At 49.5% G+C, this 21,096-nt stretch overlaps 1 protein-coding gene across 1 annotated transcript in view; it reads right to left on the reverse strand.

Moving 5' to 3' along the window:
* Window positions 1–9,449, reverse strand: part of SLC9A8 (solute carrier family 9 member A8) — a 68,918-nt gene extending 59,469 nt beyond the window's left edge. Inside the window, exons 1-3 of the mRNA XM_008141166.3 lie at window positions 9,395–9,449; window positions 7,331–7,509; window positions 254–334 (exon numbers count right to left, since the gene is read on the reverse strand). Coding sequence (XP_008139388.1) covers window positions 254–334; window positions 7,331–7,509; window positions 9,395–9,420 — 286 coding nt within the window. The 5' untranslated portion in view covers window positions 9,421–9,449. The remainder of the gene's footprint in view (window positions 1–253; window positions 335–7,330; window positions 7,510–9,394) is intronic.
* Window positions 9,450–21,096: the final 11,647 nt, after the last annotated feature.

Consider the following 21,096-nt stretch of genomic DNA (forward strand, 5'->3'; position numbering starts at 1 on the left):
TGCCCCAATGTGTCTAGAAGTAGAAAAGGCCTTCGAGCTGTACTATGTGACCTTCATGAGGTCATCACCCCTCTCTGAGCCACAATGTCCTCACCTGTAAAACGGGATCATAACACCCTCATGGCAGGTTGCAGTGAGGATTAAATGAGATCAGGAATGTACCACATCTTTTGTGGTTCCTGGCAGTAGGAGGCACTAAAAAAAATCACAGTTATTGCTACTGCTTTTATTAGACTCACCAATAAGCACTTACCTAAAGAAACAACAGCAACACTCTCTGGCAAGAAATGCAATCTGTATCGAATCAGTAAATGCACCAATATGATGCAGATAGCTGTAGGAAAAATAAAACATTGTTAAAACAGCACATTTTGGAATGATAAATACCAAGTTCAAGGCAATAATTACTTCTGGAGGACTGCCAGGGAAATGGACAACTGTCAGTGAGACTGTAAACCTCAGTGGCATTTGCAATCTCTTATTTCTTTAACTGGAAATTCACAGTGTTTGTAACATTTTCTCTATACTTCCTTACATCTAAGAGCATCCGACCTCTAATATTTTTCTAAGCAATTAAAATTATTCAAACTTCCCAGATTCTAAGAAATGGTCCTCAACTTTATTGAAGTAGTCATCAACTGAAAACTCCAAATAGTGAAGACCAAGTCAATGAGATCAATCACTTTTATGTGACTATAATATGCTGACATGAAGTATTTTACCACCTGGTGATTGGTTCTCTAACACAGAGGAAAGTGAGGGTGTTTTATAAACAGAACGAAGTAAATGCTTTGGTTTGGTGATAAGAATGCCAGAAACCTAAAGATGGGGTACTTGCTCTCCAGCTGGGTACTGGGGCTCCCACTGGTTGAGGGCTTCCCATTTGCCAGGCACTGTTCTGAGCACTTCCAAACGCTGTCTCATTTGACCCCCAACACCCCTCTTAACTATTATTACCATTCTCTCCTTTGACTCTAGATTAGAAAACTGGGGCTCAGAGGTCACTTCACTGGGAGGTGCTGCAGGGTGGAGCCAGATTCCAAACTTGTGCCCTTAACTTCGGGCACCCCCACCTTCCTCCTGGCTGCCTTCATGCCTCAGTTACCAAAATACAAATAATGTCTGACTTTCCTCACGGAGGTGTTGTCATGAAAGAAAAGAATATAAAACTATTTAAAAGGAATAAGTATTTCTGGATTCCCCCCCGCCAAAGTATACTTTTACATAAATAATTCCTAAATGTAATTTCATGGTCCAAGTGTTAATGTGCATGTCTCTTTTTGTTAGGCATCTAGGTGGTATACTACCTCCTCAATCAAAGTATCATCTTAGTAATACTAAAAATTTTTTTTGTGTGTGTGTGTGTAAAAAGAAGTCTTTAAACAATCTGCATGGCCACCCTCAGAGCCACATTGACAAATTAGATATCTTTAGTTCCACCAAAAGCACCAGGTGGCCAGAGAAAGGAAATAGTTGTAAATATAGAAATTTTGTCCTCTTTTCATTCTGTGCTCTAAACCAGCAGTCGCCAACTGGTGGTCCGCGGACCACTGGTGGTCCGTGAGGTCCGAAAGGTTGGCGACCGATACTCTACACTATCAATCTGTGGTGTTATTATAAATATTTAACCTATTTAGAAAAATCCTACATTAAATACTAAGAGCAAGAAAAAAGTTCCAGTGCATAATCATAACATGTGACCAAAGGATGCCTGTTGTCTAAAAAGACAGGCGTGTGAGCACATAAGTAGATAGATAATAAATTAGGGAGCTGAATCAGTTTCTGATCCTTTTTTGCACCAAGCTGGATGAAAAAAATAATTTAAAACATGTATTCCCATAAATCAAACCATCTGCATCTTTCAGAGCAAAGGGGGAAACTATTAACAGAAAGAGCTAAATATAGGGCTCAAGGAAGGTCATCAGCCATTAAAGAGAATGAGGTCTGAAAAACAACCCACAGGATGGGAGAAAATATTTATAAATCAGATATCTGATAAGGGTCTAGTATCCATAATATATAAAGAGCTCTTACAACAAAATGAAAACAACACTATTTAAAAATGAACAAAGGACCCGAATAGACATTTCTCCAAAGATATATAAACGACCAATAAACACATGAAAAGATGCTTAACATCATTAGTCATTAGCAAAATGCGAATCAAAGCCACAGTGAGATACAACTTCATACCCACTCGGATGGCTATAATTAAAAAAACAAAACAAACTGGAAAATAAGTGTTAGGATGTAAGGAAATTGGAACCCTTGGGTCTTGCTTGTAGGAATGTAAAACGGTGCAGCCAGCTAGCCTCTGTGGAAAAGTCTGGCAATTCCTGAGAAAGTTACATAGAGAATAACCATTTAACCTAGCGATTCCACTCCTAAGTACTGTATATATCCAAGAGAAACAAAAACTTATGTCCATACAAAAACATGTACACAAATGTTCATAGCAGAACTATTTACAATAGTCAACAGGAGGAAACAACACAAATGCCCATCAACTGAGGAATGGATAAACATAATGTATCCTTATAATGGACTACTATTCAGCCATACAAAGGAATACAAGTGTAACACTTGATATAACATGGGTGGACCTTGAAGACATGACGCTAAGAGAAAGAAGACAAACATAAAAGATCATATATTATATGATTCTATTTGTATAAAATATTTTGAGTATGTAAATTCTTAGAGATTGAAAGCAGAATTTTATGTTTACCAGAGACTGGGGGGAAGGGTAAATGGGGAGTGAATGCTTTTAATGGGTATCGGGTTTCCTTTTGGGGTGATAAAAATGAACTAAATGGTGGTGATGTAGTAAATGCCACTGAATTGTACACTTTAAAGTGGTAAATTTTATGTTATGTTTATTTTTAGCACATATATATCCTTTAAAAAGAAAAAAGAGGATGAGGTATATAAAAAACACTAACTTGGAAAGATCTCCAAGACATCCTGTGAGATGAAAAAGCAAGCTATAGGACCCCATTTATATTAAAATAAACAAACTCCAAACTACATGTGCCTGTATGTGTATATGTGCTTCTGAATACACAAAAGTATATACACAATACATGTTTCCAAGTTCGCTTGGGGGGCTGAAAAAGCAATAGGAACAAAAACTTCTATGTGGCATGAAGAGTATGCATACCACAAGTTAAAGTGCTTCCAACTTTTCATGCTTGAAGCAATAATTATGTAAGCTATATTAAAACACAGACGTGCCCATTTTAATAACGCTAATAAATTTAATGGCTCATAAAATGGATGTGTCAAATGATGCTAATTGCTAACTCTAGTGCAAGTCAAGAACAGTGACTCACCATTGTTTCTGCAGAGTCAAAGTTCAGCAAGGGTTAAGGATATATAAGTCAACAGATTCCAAGCTTCTAAAAGTCAAGAGTTTTGGCATCCCTTCTCAACAAAGAGGAAAACAATGTAATAATCCTTTCCCACCCTTTTGGGACACAAATGTTACAATTTCATTTGAATGACTAACATTGTAAACAAAGTGGCAAATGTGTTCCAGGTTAGTAGTTCCTGAAGAATGAACTATGGACTGATGATTTCCCTCAACTCACCAGAGTTCACGTAGTGAGTTAGCAAGTTATCTATTAACAGTATTTTTTTTTGTACTCTATCAGACATATTTAATCAGGAATATACAATAATTGTGTTATCTTGATAATATACAAGAGCAGAGGAAAAATGTCTTCAAAATTACTTAAAAAGCATTCCTTTCTGCTAAAGAAATGTTGACCTGCACATAAAAAGTAGAGATTCCAACTCATAAACTGCCAAGAATCTGATTAGGTGAAAATGGAACCTGCGTGACATTAGTGGGACTCTAGAGTCTAGGTTTATGAACTGTTTGAAGAGAAGATAATCCAAGATAAATATACAGCACTTTAAATATAGTTCAGTCCTTTCTGGCCCCAAACATGCATTAACACTGGGCAGAATTTTGCCTGGATGAAAAAGCACATTAAAAAACCTGTTTTGTGGTCTTTGGCACAAAATAATCTTAAATGCTACACATCCTGAAAATTACTTTGAAAATCTTACTTATGCTTTTCACCCTCCTGTGAAAAAAAGTGATTACAAAACAAAAGCTTTTTTTTTTTTCCAGGCAATCCTTTTATATTCTCTAATATATCAAGCTGACAACAATGTAAGTAGATTAATAATACTTCAGGATTTAAAGAACTAAAGATTTCTTGATCAAGAAAAGAACTGCTTTTCTTCTTTGTATTCAGCTACTATATTAAAAGAAAAAGAAAACTAAACAAGAATCCTTGATTGTTGAAGTAATCCCCTAGAAACAGAATTTAATTACATTTACAGGATAAAAGATTACCTAGGATAGAAAATCTATATGAGACATTGTACACTTGAGCATTGTTGGTGGGAATGTAAAATGGTGCAGCCTCTGTGGAAAAGTTTGGCAGTTCCTGAGAAAGTTATTCCGAGTAACCATTCACCCAGCAATTCCACTCCTAGGTTTATACTGTTTATCCAAGAGAAAGAAAAATATATGCACACACAAAAATGTGTACACAGCCCTAGCCGGTTTGGCTCAGTGGATAGAGCATTGGCCTATAGACTGAAGGGTCCCGGGTTTGATTTCGGTCAAGGGCACATGCCTGGGGTTGCGGGCTCAATCCCCAGTGGGGGGTGTGCAGGAGGCAGCCAATCAATGAGCCTCTCTCATCATTGATGTTTCTCTCTCTCTTTCCCCCTCCCTTCTTCTCTGAAGTCAATAAAAATATATTTAACAAAACAAAACAAAAAAAATGTGTACACAAATGTTCAATGCAGAACTATTTACAATAATCAACAGGTGGAGCCGAAACCGGTTTGGCTCAGTGGATAGAGCGTCGGCCTGCGGACTGAAAGGTCCCAGGTTCGATTCTTGTCAAGGGCGTGTACCTTGGTTGCGGGCACATCCCCAGTAGGAGGTGTGCAGGAGGCAGCTGATTGATGTTTCTCTCTCATCAATGTTTCTAACTCTCTATCCCTCTCTCTTCCTCTCTGTAAAAAATCAATAAAATATACTTAAAAAAAAAAAAAAAAACAGGTGGAAACAACACAAATGCCCATCAATTGATGAATGGGTAAACATAATGTGATGCCCTTACAATGAAATATTATTCAGCCATACAAAGGAATACAATTCTAACATAAGCTCCAACTTGGGTGAATCTTGAAGACATGACGCTAAGTGAAAGAAGCCAGATATAATAGTTCTTTCTGTGTTTTGTTTTGTTTTTAATTGATGAGAGACAAGGATGAACCCTAGGACTTTAAATAAAATTACTGTATTATTGCACCAAAAAGTTGCTGGTTCAATTCTTGATGTTTCTCTATCATCAATGCTTCTCTCTCTCTCTGTCTCTCTTTAAAATCAATAAAACATATATATACACATATATATCTCCTATATAATAAAAACCTAATATGCAAATCAACTGAACAGTGGAACAACCAGTCGCTATGATGCTCACTGACCACCAGGGGGCAGATACTCAATGCAGGAGTTGCCCCCAGCCCACAGGACCCAGGCCAGCCAAGGTAGGTGCCAGCGCTCCCCGCCCCATCTCCCCGCAGATCAGCCCTGATCACTGGCCAGGCCTAGGGACCCTACCCATGCACAAATATCACGCACCAGGCCTCTAGTATATATATATATATATATATATAAGTTGAAATCCTCACTTGAGGATGTTTTTTCCATTGCTTTTCAGAGTGAGTAGCAGGGAGGGATGGAGGGAGAGAGGAGAAGAGGAGAGAGAAAGAGAGAGAGAGAGAGAGAAACACCGATGTGAGAGAGACACATTGGCTGGTTGCCTTCCACATGCGCCTTGACTGGGGAGAGGGGCGAACCTGCAACTGAGGTACATGCCCTTGACCGGGAATCAAACCCAAGAGCCCCCCATGGGCAGCTGATGCTCTAACCACTGAGAACATCAGCCAGGCAATAAAAACATATTTTTTAAAAAAACGGACTGAAGGGTCTCAGGTTCAATTCCAGTCAAGAGGACATACCTTGGTTGTAGGCTTGATCCCCGGCCCCATGGAGGCAGCCAATTGATGTCTCTCTCACATTGATGTTTCTCTCGATCTCTCCCACTTCCTTCCATTCTCTCTAAAAAAAAAAAAAAAAAAAAAAAATCAATGGAAAAAAATATACTCGGGTGAGGATTAACAACAAGAAAAAATTACTGTATTATTAAAATTGACTTTAAAAGAATCTGACTAAAGTGTGAAAGAAGTGACACTTTCCCTCAAAAAACACTAATGGACATCAGAGAAATACTCTGCACCTTTAAATCCCGTTGCGCCTTTCACTTTTCTAAAAAGATCTAATTGGAAATATGACTAACTATCATTAAAGAAGAGTGGGAAATGTAAACATGCCAGCTTCACTTTTCAAATGAGAGTTTGGACTTAGGTCAAGTTCTAAGCTATTTCTTCTGTAGTCAGCTAATCCAAAGTGGTTGTGCAGTTTCATTTGGATATTTTTAGGTTTGTTTAACACAGTTGTCTACTCTCTATAGTGTCTGGAAGGCACTGAAGTTAATGCCTTTTATCTAAAGTTCTTGACTGAAGTTTGGTAATCTGGCTACTAGCTTCTAGTTCCCAGATCTTAGGTATGTCGACTGCTTAAACTCTCTGGGCCTAAATTTCCTCACCCGTTAGAGGAGGAGGTTGAACAAAATGAGATTTTAAGTTTGACACAGTGAAAAAGTTGAAAGAAAAATATTACATAAGTAAATAACAGCATAAGTGCTATACAGATATGGTGAAAACCATGACTCTGGTTAATGAAATGACAGAGATTAAGGATAGCAGTGTGCTAGGGCAAGGGCACCTGATCTTTTCCTCAGCAGCAAAACCTTTACATAAAATTTTACACAGAAGCTTAATAGAGGTGAGACAAAATGCTGCTCTGGTCAAAGTCAGATGCCCTCCCATTTGACTGCCTCTACTTCCTGCTACCATACACACACAGACTTCCATGAGCAGAGTTTGAAATCCACTACACTAGATGTTCAAGGTTCTTTCTAGGTCAAAAATCTTTAATTCCCTCTTCCAAAGGACATCTAAGGTATTTAAAAAAAGGGCTCTTCAGAATTGTTAAGCTCTATGTTTTTATAAAGAAAAAGAAGTACTCTGCTACAATGTTATGCACTATCATAGTCCCTCAGTCTGAAGTGAAAACCAAATGGAGGATTTGCCAAAGTAAGCAGTGGCTTAAAGGGGGTTAACCACACAACACACACAGACACGCAAGGTGGTAGATGATGGCGACTGCATTCACCTAGGACAAGGAGGCTGAAGAAAATAGTCATGCCACTTGACTGTTCCTCCTGCTGAGCCTGCTCCCCGGTCTGCACAGGGAGGATGGGCTTGGCAGGGGTCGGGAGCACCAGTTTTGTAGTGACAAGCAGGCTAGTGTGAAGGGTGACATTGAAAGCTTCGTGAGTTGTGTTGGGGAACCTGTTGGAGGACACAAAAAGCAGAATTAGATCAAGGAAAAAGGGCTCCAAAGTATCCACACACAAAGCCAGATAAAACTTGGCACAGAGCTTCATAGGAGTCATAAGTCTTGCAGCCAACAGGCAGGCCTTAAGAGAGAAACTGATTACAAAATGTCCTGCCTGCTGCCACAGGATGGTACCGGTGCCCTCAGGTGCTTCTGAACGCAGCCATTTAGAGGACAGGAACAAGGGGCGTTCGGGGCCTGCGTAGACACCACATGCCACCTGCTCTTTGGCCATAATGGGGGATTTAATCAGAGGCAAACTGGAATCTCATCACTTCCAAGGTCCAACATTATTTACTTGGTGCCTTTATTTCTCGTTACATTCTTTTCCTTGGATTATATCCACAAGTTGAAGAAGCCACCTGAATTTGCGCAATTGGTGATCTGGTTGGAATGCCCTACCCTACTTTATAAGATCCTTCTCAGATTTCAAAAGGCTCAGTGTAACCCCCTCTGTAATACCCCGCTCCGTGCCACCGCTTATGTCCCCCACAGCTCTCTCCTCACGTGTGGGGATTGTCCACTAGCGCACTATTGATACTATAGTCATTGCAATTGTGATTATAACAGCTAATGTGTATTGAGGCTCGCTTCATTCCAGGGGCTAGGTAACATACAAACTCTCGTTTAATAGGCATAACATGTCTGAGGTGGATCCTCTTACTTTCCCTTTTATACCCATGAACAACAGAGACTCAGAGAGGCTGCATAATTTGGACAATGCCTCAGTTGGTCAGTGGCAGAACTAAGCTTTGCGACAAACATGAAATCACTGGTTCATGCCACCTCTTTTGCTTTGTGCTGCTGAGGCACAGTTTAGTGTCTGGGACAGAGCGGATGCTTAACAAATAAGGTGACTAAATGAAATGACCATCAGCCAAGAGACATATGGGAAAAGTTGACAGGTGAGGGAGCCAAATTTCAAATTCACGGGGTTCCCTGTGAATTTTTACATACTCATTCCACACACATAGATAAGGCATCTATAACATGCAATACACTGTGCCCAGCAGGCATGGAGATGGACTAAGAGTGGTCCCTCCCCAGAAACACCTGGAGGACAGGAACCCCTGCCGCCCCCATTTCATCTTGTATGGCAGCCCCCTTGCTCTCTACTCTCCAGGCACCCAGCCTGCCTTTCTGTCCCTCAAAGGCACTAAAGCCTGTCTCTCCTCTGGTCTCTTGCACTCGCTGTACCCTCTCCTATCCCTCCTCCTGGCACTGGCACTCCTTCCTGAGTAGACTCCCCCACCCTAACACTATTCCACTTCCTTCAGAGCACTGAAATCGTCTTGTCTATTTATGGTCTTTTGCTACAAGAAAGGAAGTTCCCAGAGGGAGGCTCCTGGTTTGCCTCCTTCACTACTATGTGCCCAGGGCCTGAAACATATAGATGGCCGACAGTTAATGAATGAATGAATGAATGAATGAATGAATGAAACTCAATGGAGACAGATGCAGAAAATGATCTCTACGGTGGAAGAGGCGACTGGCTAACTAGGGGGTAAAAGGGGGACTTCCTGGAGCAGGCGGAGCGCTCCGTAACCATCAGAAGACCGGAAAACTGGGAAAGGGAAGTTTGGGTTGCGGGTGCCGCTAGACGGCTTTCGAGGCCTGCACTGGGCGGCCGATCCCCAGCCTGAGGTTCCGACCTCAAGGAGGCCGTGTCGGGCCCAGGCCCGTCCCTCCCGCCCTCCTCGCAGGGGCCGGCAAGATCAGTCCTGGCCAACCAGCACAAGGAGCTCCTCCTTCTGGGGACGGGGGGCGGCCTGAGGCGCTAGCTGTCACCCGCTGGGGCCCAGCCCCATCGCCTCCGCCGCCCCGGAAAAGCCCACTCACTCCTCTTCCGCCATCTTCTGCCCCATCCTGCGGAGCCTCCAAGACCACCGAGTTCGGAGCCGCGGGGCTAGCAGGGCCCGCCTCTGCTTCCGGCTTCCGCTGCAGGCGCGGGCCGGCGAAGTGCCGGGGGCGGGGCCTCGGCAGCGCAAGGGCGGCCCTTCTGTCCCTCTGTCTCTATAGCCCGGGGGTGGGAGGTGGCCTATGAGAGGACAGTCCCCGGGGCTTCCCGGACTTCGTGACCTTCTGGCCCGGCGTGGTTTTGGCTTTTCCCCACCACTGGGCGGGGACGTTTTGAGGGAAGCTCCTGTGAGGTCACTGTCAGTTACCCTAGCTGAGTGTTGGGAAGGAAGCTTCTAGCCTCGGCTGGGCGGAGGGACCCCAGGGGCACACTTCCCCAGTCTGAGCCTCAGTTTTCCTCAGCTGCAAAGAGGACTAGCCACCTGGCTTTGCAGAACTGTGCAGCATTTTATCTGTAAACATTTGAGTTCTGACTATATGCCTATCATTAAAATAGGTGATGATGATCTAAGGATGAATCATTGATTAATTTGATCACTGACGCCTATATGTGCCTAGCAGTGGTCTGTGAGGTTGGGGATACAGGAAGGAACAAGGTGAGCTTGGAGGAATAAGAGGGACCCTATCAGGAGGGCTACACTATATTGTAAGGCTTTTTTTTTTTTAAAGTATATTTTTATTGATTTCAGAGAGGAAGGGAGAGAGAAAAACAATGATGAGAGAGAATCATTGATTGGCTTCCTCCTACACGCCCCAGGGGATGGAGCCTGCAACCCAGGCATGTGCCCTTGATTGGAATCAAACCCAGACCCGTCAGTCCACAGACTGATGCTCTATCCACAGAGACAAACCAGCTAGGGCTTGTAAGGCTTTTGGATTTGACACCACCTCTGCTGCTACCTCCTTCCTGGTCCAAGCCATCTTATCTCAACATCTGCAAAGCTGCCTAAACCTTCTCCCTGACCCTGCCTTTGTTCCCAGGGTCTTCCACACAGTGGCCCCAGTGACCTTTTAAAACTCTGGTCACTCCTCTGCTCAAAACCTCCACTGGCTTCCAATTTTGATCAGAGAAAAAAAAAAAAACTTGGCATACTTACAGGACTCACTCAACCTTGCCCCTTTCCCCCCTCTGAGGTGGGTCCCTCTCCCCCTTAAGCACACTTTCCACTATGGTCACAGTGGCTTTCCCAGTGTGCCTGGAATATACAGGGAACACTGCACCTCTGCACTGGCTGATCTTTTTGTCTAGAATGCAATCATGGGCTGCATAATGACATTTTGGCCAACAACAGACCTCACATGTGAGGGTGGTCGGCTAGGTGTGCAGTAGGCTATAGCATCTAGGTTTGTGTAAGTGTACTCTGTGATGTTTGTACAATGATGAAATTGCCTAAAGATGCATTTCTTAGAACGCATCGCTGTTGTTAAGGGGCGCATGGCTGTACTCCTTTGCCCCTTGGTTCCCACCTTTTTCAATTTTGGGCTTTTTGTTTAATTTGTACTTTGTCCATTCTCTCTTCCCTGACCATCCTGTTTAAAATCCAAGGCCCCTCCCCTTCCCTGAGTTATTTTTCTCCAGAACACCAAAACATATTGTTTTATTTGTTTACTAGAGGCCTGGTGCACGAAATTCATGCACTGGGGGGGGGGGAGGGGGAGGGTGTCCCTGAGCCCAGCCTGCACCCTCTCCAATCTGGGACCCCTCGAGGGATGACCCTGTGGGATCGGGCCTAAACTGGCAGTTGGACATCCCTCTCACTATCCGGGACTGCTGGCTCCCAACCACTCGCCTGTCTGCCTGCCTGATTGCCCCTAACCACTCCCCTGTCAGACTGATCGACACCTAACTGCTCCCCTGCCGGCCCAATTGCCCCCAACTGCCCTCCCCTGCAGGCCTGGTCCCCCCAATTGCTCTCCTCTGCCAGCCCGATCACCCCCAACTGCTCTCCCCTGCAGGCCTGGTCGCCCCTAACTGCCCTCCCCTGCAGGCCTGCTCACCCCCAACTGCCCTCCCCTGTTGGCCATCTTGTGGCAGCCATTTTTGACTACATGGGGGCGGCCATCTTGTGTGAGGGCATGAGGGTCAATTTGCATATTACCTCTTTATTATATTGGATTGTCCTTCCTCTATGAGCATGTAAACTTCCAGAATTCAGGTTTTTATCTGTTTTGTTCTCTGCTTTATCTCCAGTGCCTAAAACAGTACCTGGCACATAGTAGGTACTCAATAATAAATGATCACTGAATAAATAAAGACATTAGTTAACTCTACATGTGTTAGGAAACAGAAGGGTTTCAAAAAGAGGAGTGCTACAACCTGACTTTTATTAGGACCCCTTTGACTATAGAGAGTTGGGTAGGGTGAGGAGTGTGTGGGGGGTAAGGATGAAAGCCCTCAGATCTGCTGGGAGGCCTTTGCAATAATCTGGGCAAGAGCTGGTCGTAGTTTGGATTGAGGTGATACCGTGGAGATAGTAGGAATGATTGGACTCCGGGTGCATACTGAAGGCAAGATTTGCTGATGAACTGTGGCATGTAAAAGAAAGAAGTCAAGGATGACAAAACTTTTGGCCCTGGGCAGGGGTCCAAACCCAGAGCCTGCTGCCTCTCAAAGACCTTTTAGGACTGTTATTAAAGCTAACAGAGAATGTGCTTAGGATCAGCCAAGGTTTATTGAGTCCTTCCTGTGGGTGTGGTGCTGAGCTATTGTTTCCTTAATTCCTTATACTTCTTTGAGGCAGATACTATCATAATCCACAAACTAAAGAAGTCAACCATTTGCCCGAAGTCACGCAGCTAGCTGGCAAATGCTGAGGCTGTGATTCTGGCAGAGTCTGTGCTTATAACTGGTACTCCTTGGTGCTCTCCACTACCTTAATTTCTCTGGTTCTAACATGGGGCTCTTCTCCTCCCTTATCACAGACAGAGCTGGCAAAAATGAACTGGCCCTTAGGGATTGAGAGCCAGGTTCTCTCTGAGCCACACTTACTGACTGAGAGCTTGAGGTTGTCACTTTCCTTCCAGCCCCAGAAAAACCCAGCTGAAGTTGAGCTCCCCCCCCCCCCATGGGCGGGGGTAGGCCCCTTGCATCAGACTGAAGGCTGTGGGTCAGTCAGGATGAAAGCAGGGCCCCGAATTCATTGATGGATGCCCCTTTTTATCTGCTATGCCACCCACTGCCCTTGCCACAGATCCTGCTATCAGGTCTAGTTCCGGGCTTTGTGGCAATCATGTACCTGCTGCCAACCAGGAGGCGGAAGAACACCTGCTCTCAGGCCTATGGGAAAATCCCAGACTCTTGTCACCTATTCCTGAGAAGGAATCTAAAGTCCCCAGGAAGGCAAATAAAGCCATTTGACATGCAGTTCCTGGGCTCTTGTGCCCTGTCAGGCTAAAAAGGGGGTGGCAGAGGACATGGCAGGCTTTGGTGCCAGGCAGTTCTGCCTCTTTACCCGAACTCGGTACCTGTGGGCTCTGTGACCCTGGGACCCCCTCAGCACCTGCAGAACCTCAAGGCCCCATTACTGTGCCAGAAGCCTTTAGAAGGCTGTTACAGGATTAGAGAGAAAGCTCTACCTTTGTTTTCTGTTCTCTCTGCCCTCTACCTCCAATCTTGTCATTCAGATCTCAGCTTAAATGTCACCTCCTCAGGAGACCCTCCCTGACCATTCAGTCTAAAGGAGGGATTGGCAGAATTTTTCTATAAAAAGCCAGACAGGAAGTATTTTAGTGTGATCTCTGTTACAACAAATCCACTCTGCTGTTACAGTGGGAATGACATCATAGATGATTTAAATAGGCATGACTGTGTTCCAATAAAACTTTATGGGTATTAAAATTTGAATTTATCATTTTGACATGTTATGAAATATTCTTTTTTAAAAATATATTTTTACTTATTTCAGAGAGGAACGGAGAGGGAGAGAGAGATAGAAACATCAATGATGATAGAGAATCATTGATCAGCTGCCTCCTGCATGCCCCCCACTGAGGATCAAGCTGGTAACTCGGGCATGTGCCCAGACCAGGAATCAACCATGACCTCCTGTTTCATAGGTTGAGACTCAACCACAAAGCCACACCAGCCAAGCATGAAATACTCTTTTGATTTTTCCCCAACTATTTAAAAATATGGAAACCATTCTTAGCTAGGGTCCATATGAAAGCAGATGGCCGGCTGGATTGGCCCACCATGGGCAGCTGACCCTTAGTCTAGTCTTAAAAGAAGTGTTTCTGCCTGGTCAGTGTGGTTCAGTGGTTGAGCATTGAACCAAGAGCTCGCTGGTTCGATTCCTGTTCAGGGCCCATGGCCAGGTTGCAGACCTGATCCCCGGGAGGGGGCGTGCAGAGGCAGCTGATCAATAATGCTGTTTCTCATTGATATTTCTATCTCTCTATCCCTCGCCCTTCCCCTCTCTCTAAAAATCAGTAAAAACATATTAAAATAAGTGTTTCTGATATACTTATCATTATCAGACTCCCCCATCCCTCTGGTTCTCGCCTTTCCTTATTCCCTAAGTTTATCATCCATTTTCCCCGCTAGGATGTAAGTTCCTGAAAGCAGAGGGCTTATCACACTCCTGTCTTTATTTTGTTCTTTTTTTTTTTTTTTTTTTAACATTTCTTGAACACTTACTCTGTACCAGACATTACTCCAAGCACATGATGCTCAGTAATTTATTTAATTTTTATTAAAGAAAATGCTGAAGCTGTCAGCAAAATAGGGGCACCAACAAAAACTTTTTAATAATTTGATATTTCAAATATGTTTTGAAAGGGAATCAAAGTAGTTATCATGTGTACCGGTCAGGGTTCTATCAGAGAAGCAGAGCCAGTAGGAGAAATATATTAAGAGATTAATTGCAGGAGAACCAAGATGGCGGCATAGGTTAAACACCTAACCTGCAGCCGGGCACAACAATTTCAAAAATACAACTAGAGGTCAGAACGGACATCGTCCAGAACCACAGGAAAGTTGGTGGACTGAAATGCCCACAGCTGGGGGGAAGGAGAAGGCCACGGGGACAGTCGGGGAAGCCGTAAAAGCCTGAGGTATGGAGAAACGGGCGGAGACACGAGCACACGCGCCTGCGGGGAGGATGGAGCCGGAGAGGAGGGGGCGGCTGATGACCTGGCCGGAGTTCACTGGCAGGAAGGAGATAAAGGCTCCGGAGTGCGCTGAGCGCCGGCTCCGATTGCACTGAACACCATTCCGGGCGAAACCCTGGGAAACTAACTCACTTTCGCAACTCCGCCGCCCCCGCAGGCCGCCCGGCCCGGGACGCTGGGGACGCCGCCGCAGCGGCGGCGCCCGGAGCCCGGCGGCCTCCCAGCACCCGTCCCCGCCGCGCAGCCCCCCGCGCGCCTGGTGCCGCGGGCCGCGCGCCCCGCACACTGGACGGAGGCCCGGGCGCCCTCTCCGTGCACCTCCCGGCGGCGCTAGACTTCAGTAGAGTTGACTGAATTCAAGGGATTAAGAAGTATAAATTGGGGGGACGCTGCGGCGGCGACGTCCGGAACACGGCGATGGCGGTGCCTGGAGCTCGGCGGCCGCCCAGCGCCCGTCCCAGCCGCGCGGCCCTCGCGCGCCTGGTTCCGCGGGACGCGCGCACCGCGCACCGGACGGAGGCCCGGGCGCCCTTTCCATGCACCTCCCGGCGGCGCTAGACTTCAGTAGAGTTGACTGAAATGAAGGGATTAAGAAGTACAAATTGAGAAGTTTGAAAAAGATGGCGGCGGAGGTTAAAGGCTGTTCTGTTGCCTCGCACCCAGCGAAATCGGAGGGGATGAGGTGTGGAGGTGCGTGGGTCTGGCTGGTGGCGGGGGAAAGGGGCTTTTGTTCCAAACCTAAGGGAGATTAGCTCTCCATCACCCTGAAACCCATCTTCTGGCGAACCCCGGGAGACCCAGATGCCTGCGGGGAGAGGCGGGACTCTTGCAGAGGTGCGCCCAACAATCAGTGTTTGCTGCGCTGGAGTGCGGAACGAGGGGACTTAGATACATGGAAGGCAGAAGGACCAGACTCACAGCCATCGAGGCTCGCCGCACCATGGCCTGTTGGCGCCCTGAGACCCCGCCCCGCCCAGGGACCCGCCCCGCACATTTTGAAGACCTGCCCCGCAAGTCTTGCAGGCACACCTGCGCCCCAAGCAACGGCTTATGCATGTGGGTGGCCTGCCCTCTGGCAGCGGACCAGATGATCTGCTGTTCTAGTCGGACTGCTCCAGGGCCACTCAGACAGGAGGAAGAAACTACAGTTTTTGCTGTAATCCTTGCTGAATGCCTAAGGCAGTAGCTGATCTACACCCCATTGGAGACCCAGAAACGAGGGCATCTAGTGGTCTGTGGGAGATGACACCAGATTTCAACCACGTGCATAAGGGACACATTCAACGGGAATATTCAGTGAGCGCCAAAGCTTTGCTGCACCAAGACCCGGCCCATAAACGTGTCTCCTGCACAGCAACTCTTCCTTTATAGACAAAGAGAGCCCCCCCAGTGACACCAACAACAATCAAGACTTAACTATACAAAGGAGGACCAAGATGGAGGCATAGGGCGGAAGCCTGATTGTTGCCTACCACAACAACTTTGAGACTTCGACAAGAGAGCAGAGCAGACACCATCCAAGACCACCATAGGGCTGGCTGAGTAGATGCTCTACAACTAGAATAAAAGAGGGGTATGTGGGATGATGCTGATGCCGGTGACCCAAAGACCACACTTTAAGAACTACAGCTCAGGCGACACAAAAGAACTAAGGCTCAGGCGATACAACAGCGGCCTGGAACGTGCTCGGCGCAGTTCCCCCGGCGGTCTCCGGCTGAGGGGACGGCTCCACTGGCAGCCAAGCACGGACAGACGAGCCCCTATGAGACATGGGGTGGGAGACTCCGCGCTTGCTGACCTCTGAGTCCGTCAAGAATCTCAACGCCCCGGAAGCGGCCAGGTGCGCATGCTCGGCGACCGGCCACCGATGCAGACCCAAGGGCCGACGCAGCGACGCCAGACTGGCCCACCGCCATGCACCGGGTGCACCGGAGCTTCGCCGAGCCGCCGCCCGACGAGTTCTGCAGCAGCCATACTGGAGCTCTGGATGATGGCCAGGGGAATTGCTGAGGGGGGATTGACCGGCAGGAATTGGGATCGGGAAGACGGGGCCCCGCTGAGACCCGGGTGCGGGCGGGGTTGCGCGCCTCTGGGCTCGGGTGTGGTCACACGCCTCTGGGTATAAGTGAGGCCTCACGTCCCTGGGTCTAGGTGAGGCCACATGCCCCTGGGTCCAGGTGAGGCCGGACTCCGGGTCCGGGTGAGGCCAAGTGCCCCTGGACCCGGATGACGCTGGATCCCGTGCCCGGGCGAGGCCAAGCGCCACTGGGTCTGGGAGAGCCCACAGACCCCTGGGTCCAGGCGAGACCATGTGTCCCTGGATCCGGGTGAGGCCGCGTGCACCTAGGCCCGTGTGAGCCCAAGTGGCCCTGGGTCTGGGAGAGGCCAAGCGTCCCTGGGTCCGGGTGAGACCATGTGTCCCTGGGTCTGGGTGAGGCCTCGTGCACCTAGGCCCGGGTGAGCCCAAGTGGCCCAGGGTCGGGGAGAGGCCAAGCGTCCCTGGGTCCGGGGGAGACCATGTGTCCCTGGGTCTGGGTGAGGCCTCGTGCACCTAGGCCCGGGTGAGCCCAAGTGGCCCAGGGTCGGGGAGAGGCCAAGCGTCCCTGGGTCCGGGGGAGACCATGTGTCCCTGGATCCAGGTGAGGCCTCATGCACCTAGGCCCGGGTGAGCCCAAGTGGCCCTGGGTCTGGGAGAGGCCAAGCATCCCTGGGTCCGGGTGAGACCATGTGTCCCAGGATCCGGGTGAGGCCTCGTGCACCTAGGCCCGGGTGAGCCCAAGTGGCCCTGGGTCTGGGAGAGGCCAAGCATCCCTGGGTCCGGGTGAGACCATGTGTCCCTGGATCCGGGTGAGGCCTCGTGCACCTAGGCCCGGGTGAGCCCAAGTGGCCCTGGGTCGGGGAGAGGCCAAGCGTCCCTGGGTCCGGGTGAGACCATGTGTCCCTGGATCCGGGTGAGGCCTCGTGCACCTAGGCCTGGGTGAGCCCAAGTGGCCCTGGGTCTGGGAGAGACCAAACATCCCTGGGTCCAGGTGAGACCATGTGTCCCAGGATCCGGGTGAGGCCTCGTGCACCTAGGCCCGGGTGAGCCCAAGTGGACCTGGGTCTGGGAGAGGCCAAGCGTCCCTGGGTCCGGGTGAGACCATGTGTCCCTGGATCTGGGTGAGGCCTCGTGCACCTAGGCCCGGGTGAGCCCAAGTGGCCCTGGGTCTGGGAGTGGCCAAACGTTCCTGGGTCTGGGTGAGACCATGTGTCCCTGGATCCGGGTGAGGCCTCGAGCACCTAGGCCCGGGTGAGCCCAAGTGGCCCTGGGTCTGGGAGAGGCCAAGCGTCCCTGGGTCCGGGTGAGACCATGTGTCCCTGGATCCGGGTGAGGCCTCGTGCACCTAGGCCCGGGTGAGCCCAAGTGGCCCTGGGTCTGGGAGAGGCCAAGCGTCCCTGGGTCCGGGTGAGACCATGTGTCCCTGGATCCGGGTGAGGCCTCGTGCACCTAGGCCCGGGTGAGCCCAAGTGGCCCTGGGTCTGGGAGAGGCCAAGCCTCCCTGGGTCCGGGTGAGACCATGTGTCCCAGGATCCGGGTGAGGCCTCGTGCACCTAGGCCCGGGTGAGCCCAAGTGGCCCTGGGTCGGGGAGAGGCCAAGCGTCCCTGGGTCCGGGTGAGACCATGCGTCCCTGGATCCGGATGAGGCCTCGTGCACCTAGGCCCGGGTGAGCCCAAGTGGCCCTGGGTCTGGGAGAGGCCAAGCGTCCCTGGGTCCGGGTGAGACCATATGTCCCAGGATCCGGGTGAGGCCTCGTGCACCTAGGCCCGGGTGAGCCCAAGTGGCCCTGGGTCTGGGAGTGGCCAAACGTTCCTGGGTCTTGGTGAGACCATGTGTCCCTGGATCCGGGTGAGGCCTCGTGAACCTAGGCCCGGGTGAGGCCACGTGCCACTGGGTCTGGGAGAGGCCAAGCGTCCCTGGGTCCGGGTGAGACCATGCGTCCCTGGATCCGGATGAGGCCTCGTGCACCTAGGCCCAGGTGAGCCCAAGTGGCCCTGGGTCTGGGAGAGGCCAAGCATCCCTGGGTCCGGGTGAGACCATGTGTCCCAGGATCCGGGTGAGGCCTCGTGCACCTAGGCCCGGGTGAGCCCAAGTGGCCCTGGGTCTGGGAGAGGCCAAGCGTCCCTGGGTCTGGGTGAGACCATGTGTCCCTGGATCCGGGTGAGGCCTCGTGCACCTAGGCCCGGGTGAGCCCAAGTGGCCCTGGGTCTGGGAGAGGCCAAGCGTCCCTGGGTCCGGGTGAGACCATGTGTCCCAGGATCCGGGTGAGGCCTCGTGCACCTAGGCCCGGGTGAGCCCAAGTGGCCCTGGGTCTGGGAGAGGCCAAGCGTCCCTGGGTCCGGGTGAGACCATGTGTCCCTGGATCTGGGTGAGGCCTCGTGCACCTAGGCCCGGGTGAGCCCAAGTGGCCCTGGGTCTGGGAGTGGCCAAACGTTCCTGGGTCCGGGTGAGACCATGTGTCCCAGGATCCGGGTGAGGCCTCGTGCACCTAGGCCCGGGTGAGCCCAAGTGGACCTGGGTCTGGGAGAGGCCAAGCGTCCCTGGGTCCGGGTGAGACCATGTGTCCCTGGATCTGGGTGAGGCCTCGTGCACCTAGGCCCGGGTGAGCCCAAGTGGCCCTGGGTCTGGGAGTGGCCAAACGTTCCTGGGTCCGGGTGAGACCATGTGTCCCAGGATCCGGGTGAGGCCTCGTGCACCTAGGCCCGGGTGAGCCCAAGTGGCCCTGGGTCTGGGAGAGGCCAAGCGTCCCTGGGTCCGGGTGAGACTATGTGTCCCAGGATCCGGATGAGGCCTCGTGCACCTAGGCCCGGGTGAGCCCAAGTGGCCCTGGGTCTGGGAGTGGCCAAACGTTCCTGGGTCTGGGTGAGACCATGTGTCCCTGGATCCGGGTGAGGCCTCGTGCACCTAGGCCCGGGTGAGGCCACGTGCCCCTGGGTCTGGGAGAGGCCAAGCGTCCCTGGGTCCGGGTGAGACCATGCGTCCCTGGATCCGGATGAGGCCTCGTGCACCTAGGCCTGGGTGAGCCCAAGTGGCCCTGGGGCTGGGAGAGGCCAAGCATCCCTGGATCCGGGAGAGACCATATGTCCCTGGATCCAGGTGAGGCCTTGTGCAACTAAGCCCGGGTGAGGCCACGTGCCCCTGGGTCTGGGAGAGGCCAAGCGTCCCTGGGTACGGGTGAAGCCAGATCCTGGGTCCGGGTGAGGCTGTGCGCCCCTGGATCCATCCGGGTGAGGCTGGGTCCCAGGCCCGGGTGAGACCACGCGCCCCTTGGGTATGGGTGAGGCCACGTGCCCCTTAGTCCAGGTGACGCCGTGCCCCTGGGTTCGGCCGAGACCAAACCAGAGGGAGTCGGACCTCCATTACCACCATTTGTCCACCATCCAGAGCTGAGGGGTCAGTGCTGACATGTACACATAAGGAACTACTGGACATCGAAATTGGGTCTCAAAAGAACTGTTGGTCCAGGGGGAAGCTCGCTACAGATTGATTCATTTGCCTGTCAGCATAAATATTATTGCTCGTCTCACATTCAGTTCTTATTAGTATATATCTAGTGACATTTGATCTCGTTCATCTAGAGGAAATGATGAACAACATAGACTGAGGAACAAGAACAGAACCAGAAGCAAGGAGGCATCGATCGGACTATCGGGCCTCAGAGGGAGGATAGGGGAGGGTAGGGGGAGGGTGGGGGGAGGGGGAGAGTTCAACCAAAGGACCTGTATGCATGCATATAAGCCTATCCAACGGTTAAGTTCAACAGTGGATTGGGGCATGCGTGGGGAGTGGGGTGGGATGGGAATGGGGGGATGAGGACAAATATGTGACACCTTAATCAATAAAGAAATTTAAAAAAAAAAAAAAAAGAGATTAATTGCAAGGAACTGGCCTAAAACAATGCAAATTATTACCTTACAGTTTTAGAGGTTAGAAGAGTCATGGAGTTAAAATCAAGGTGTCAGTAGGGCTGCACGTGTTTATCCTGGAAGCTCTAGGGAAGAATCTTTTCTTGCCTTTTCCAACTTCTAGAGGTGCCCACATTTCATGGCTCGTTGGCCCTATCTCCTCTCTTCAAAGCCAGCAATGGCATTACTTCAACTTCTGCTTTGGTCATCACATCTTCTCTGACTCTGACTTTCCTGCCTTCTTTTTCCTTTATAAGGAGCCTTGTGATTACATTGAGCCCATCTCATGTTTTTGAAGGATCTCCCCATCTCAAGGTCAACTGATTAGCAACCTTAATTTCCCCTTGTCATGTACCAGGGTTTAGGGATTAGCATGTGATCCCTTTATTTTTAATAATCCTCACCAGAGTATATTTTCTCTATTTCTATTCAGATAGAGTGGATGGAGGGAGTGAGGGGGGAAGAAAAGGGGAGAAAAAGAGAGAAACATTGATGTGAGACACATCAACTGGTTGCCTCCAGCATGAGCCCTGACCAGGAATGGGAAGAGAACCTACAACCTAGGTACATGCCCTTGACTGGGAATTAGGAATTGAACCCAAGACCCTTTGGTGCATGGGCTGGTGCTCTG

The sequence above is a fragment of the Eptesicus fuscus genome, chromosome 12, assembly GCF_027574615.1.
Source record: "Eptesicus fuscus isolate TK198812 chromosome 12, DD_ASM_mEF_20220401, whole genome shotgun sequence".
Lineage (NCBI taxonomy): Eukaryota > Metazoa > Chordata > Mammalia > Chiroptera > Vespertilionidae > Eptesicus > Eptesicus fuscus.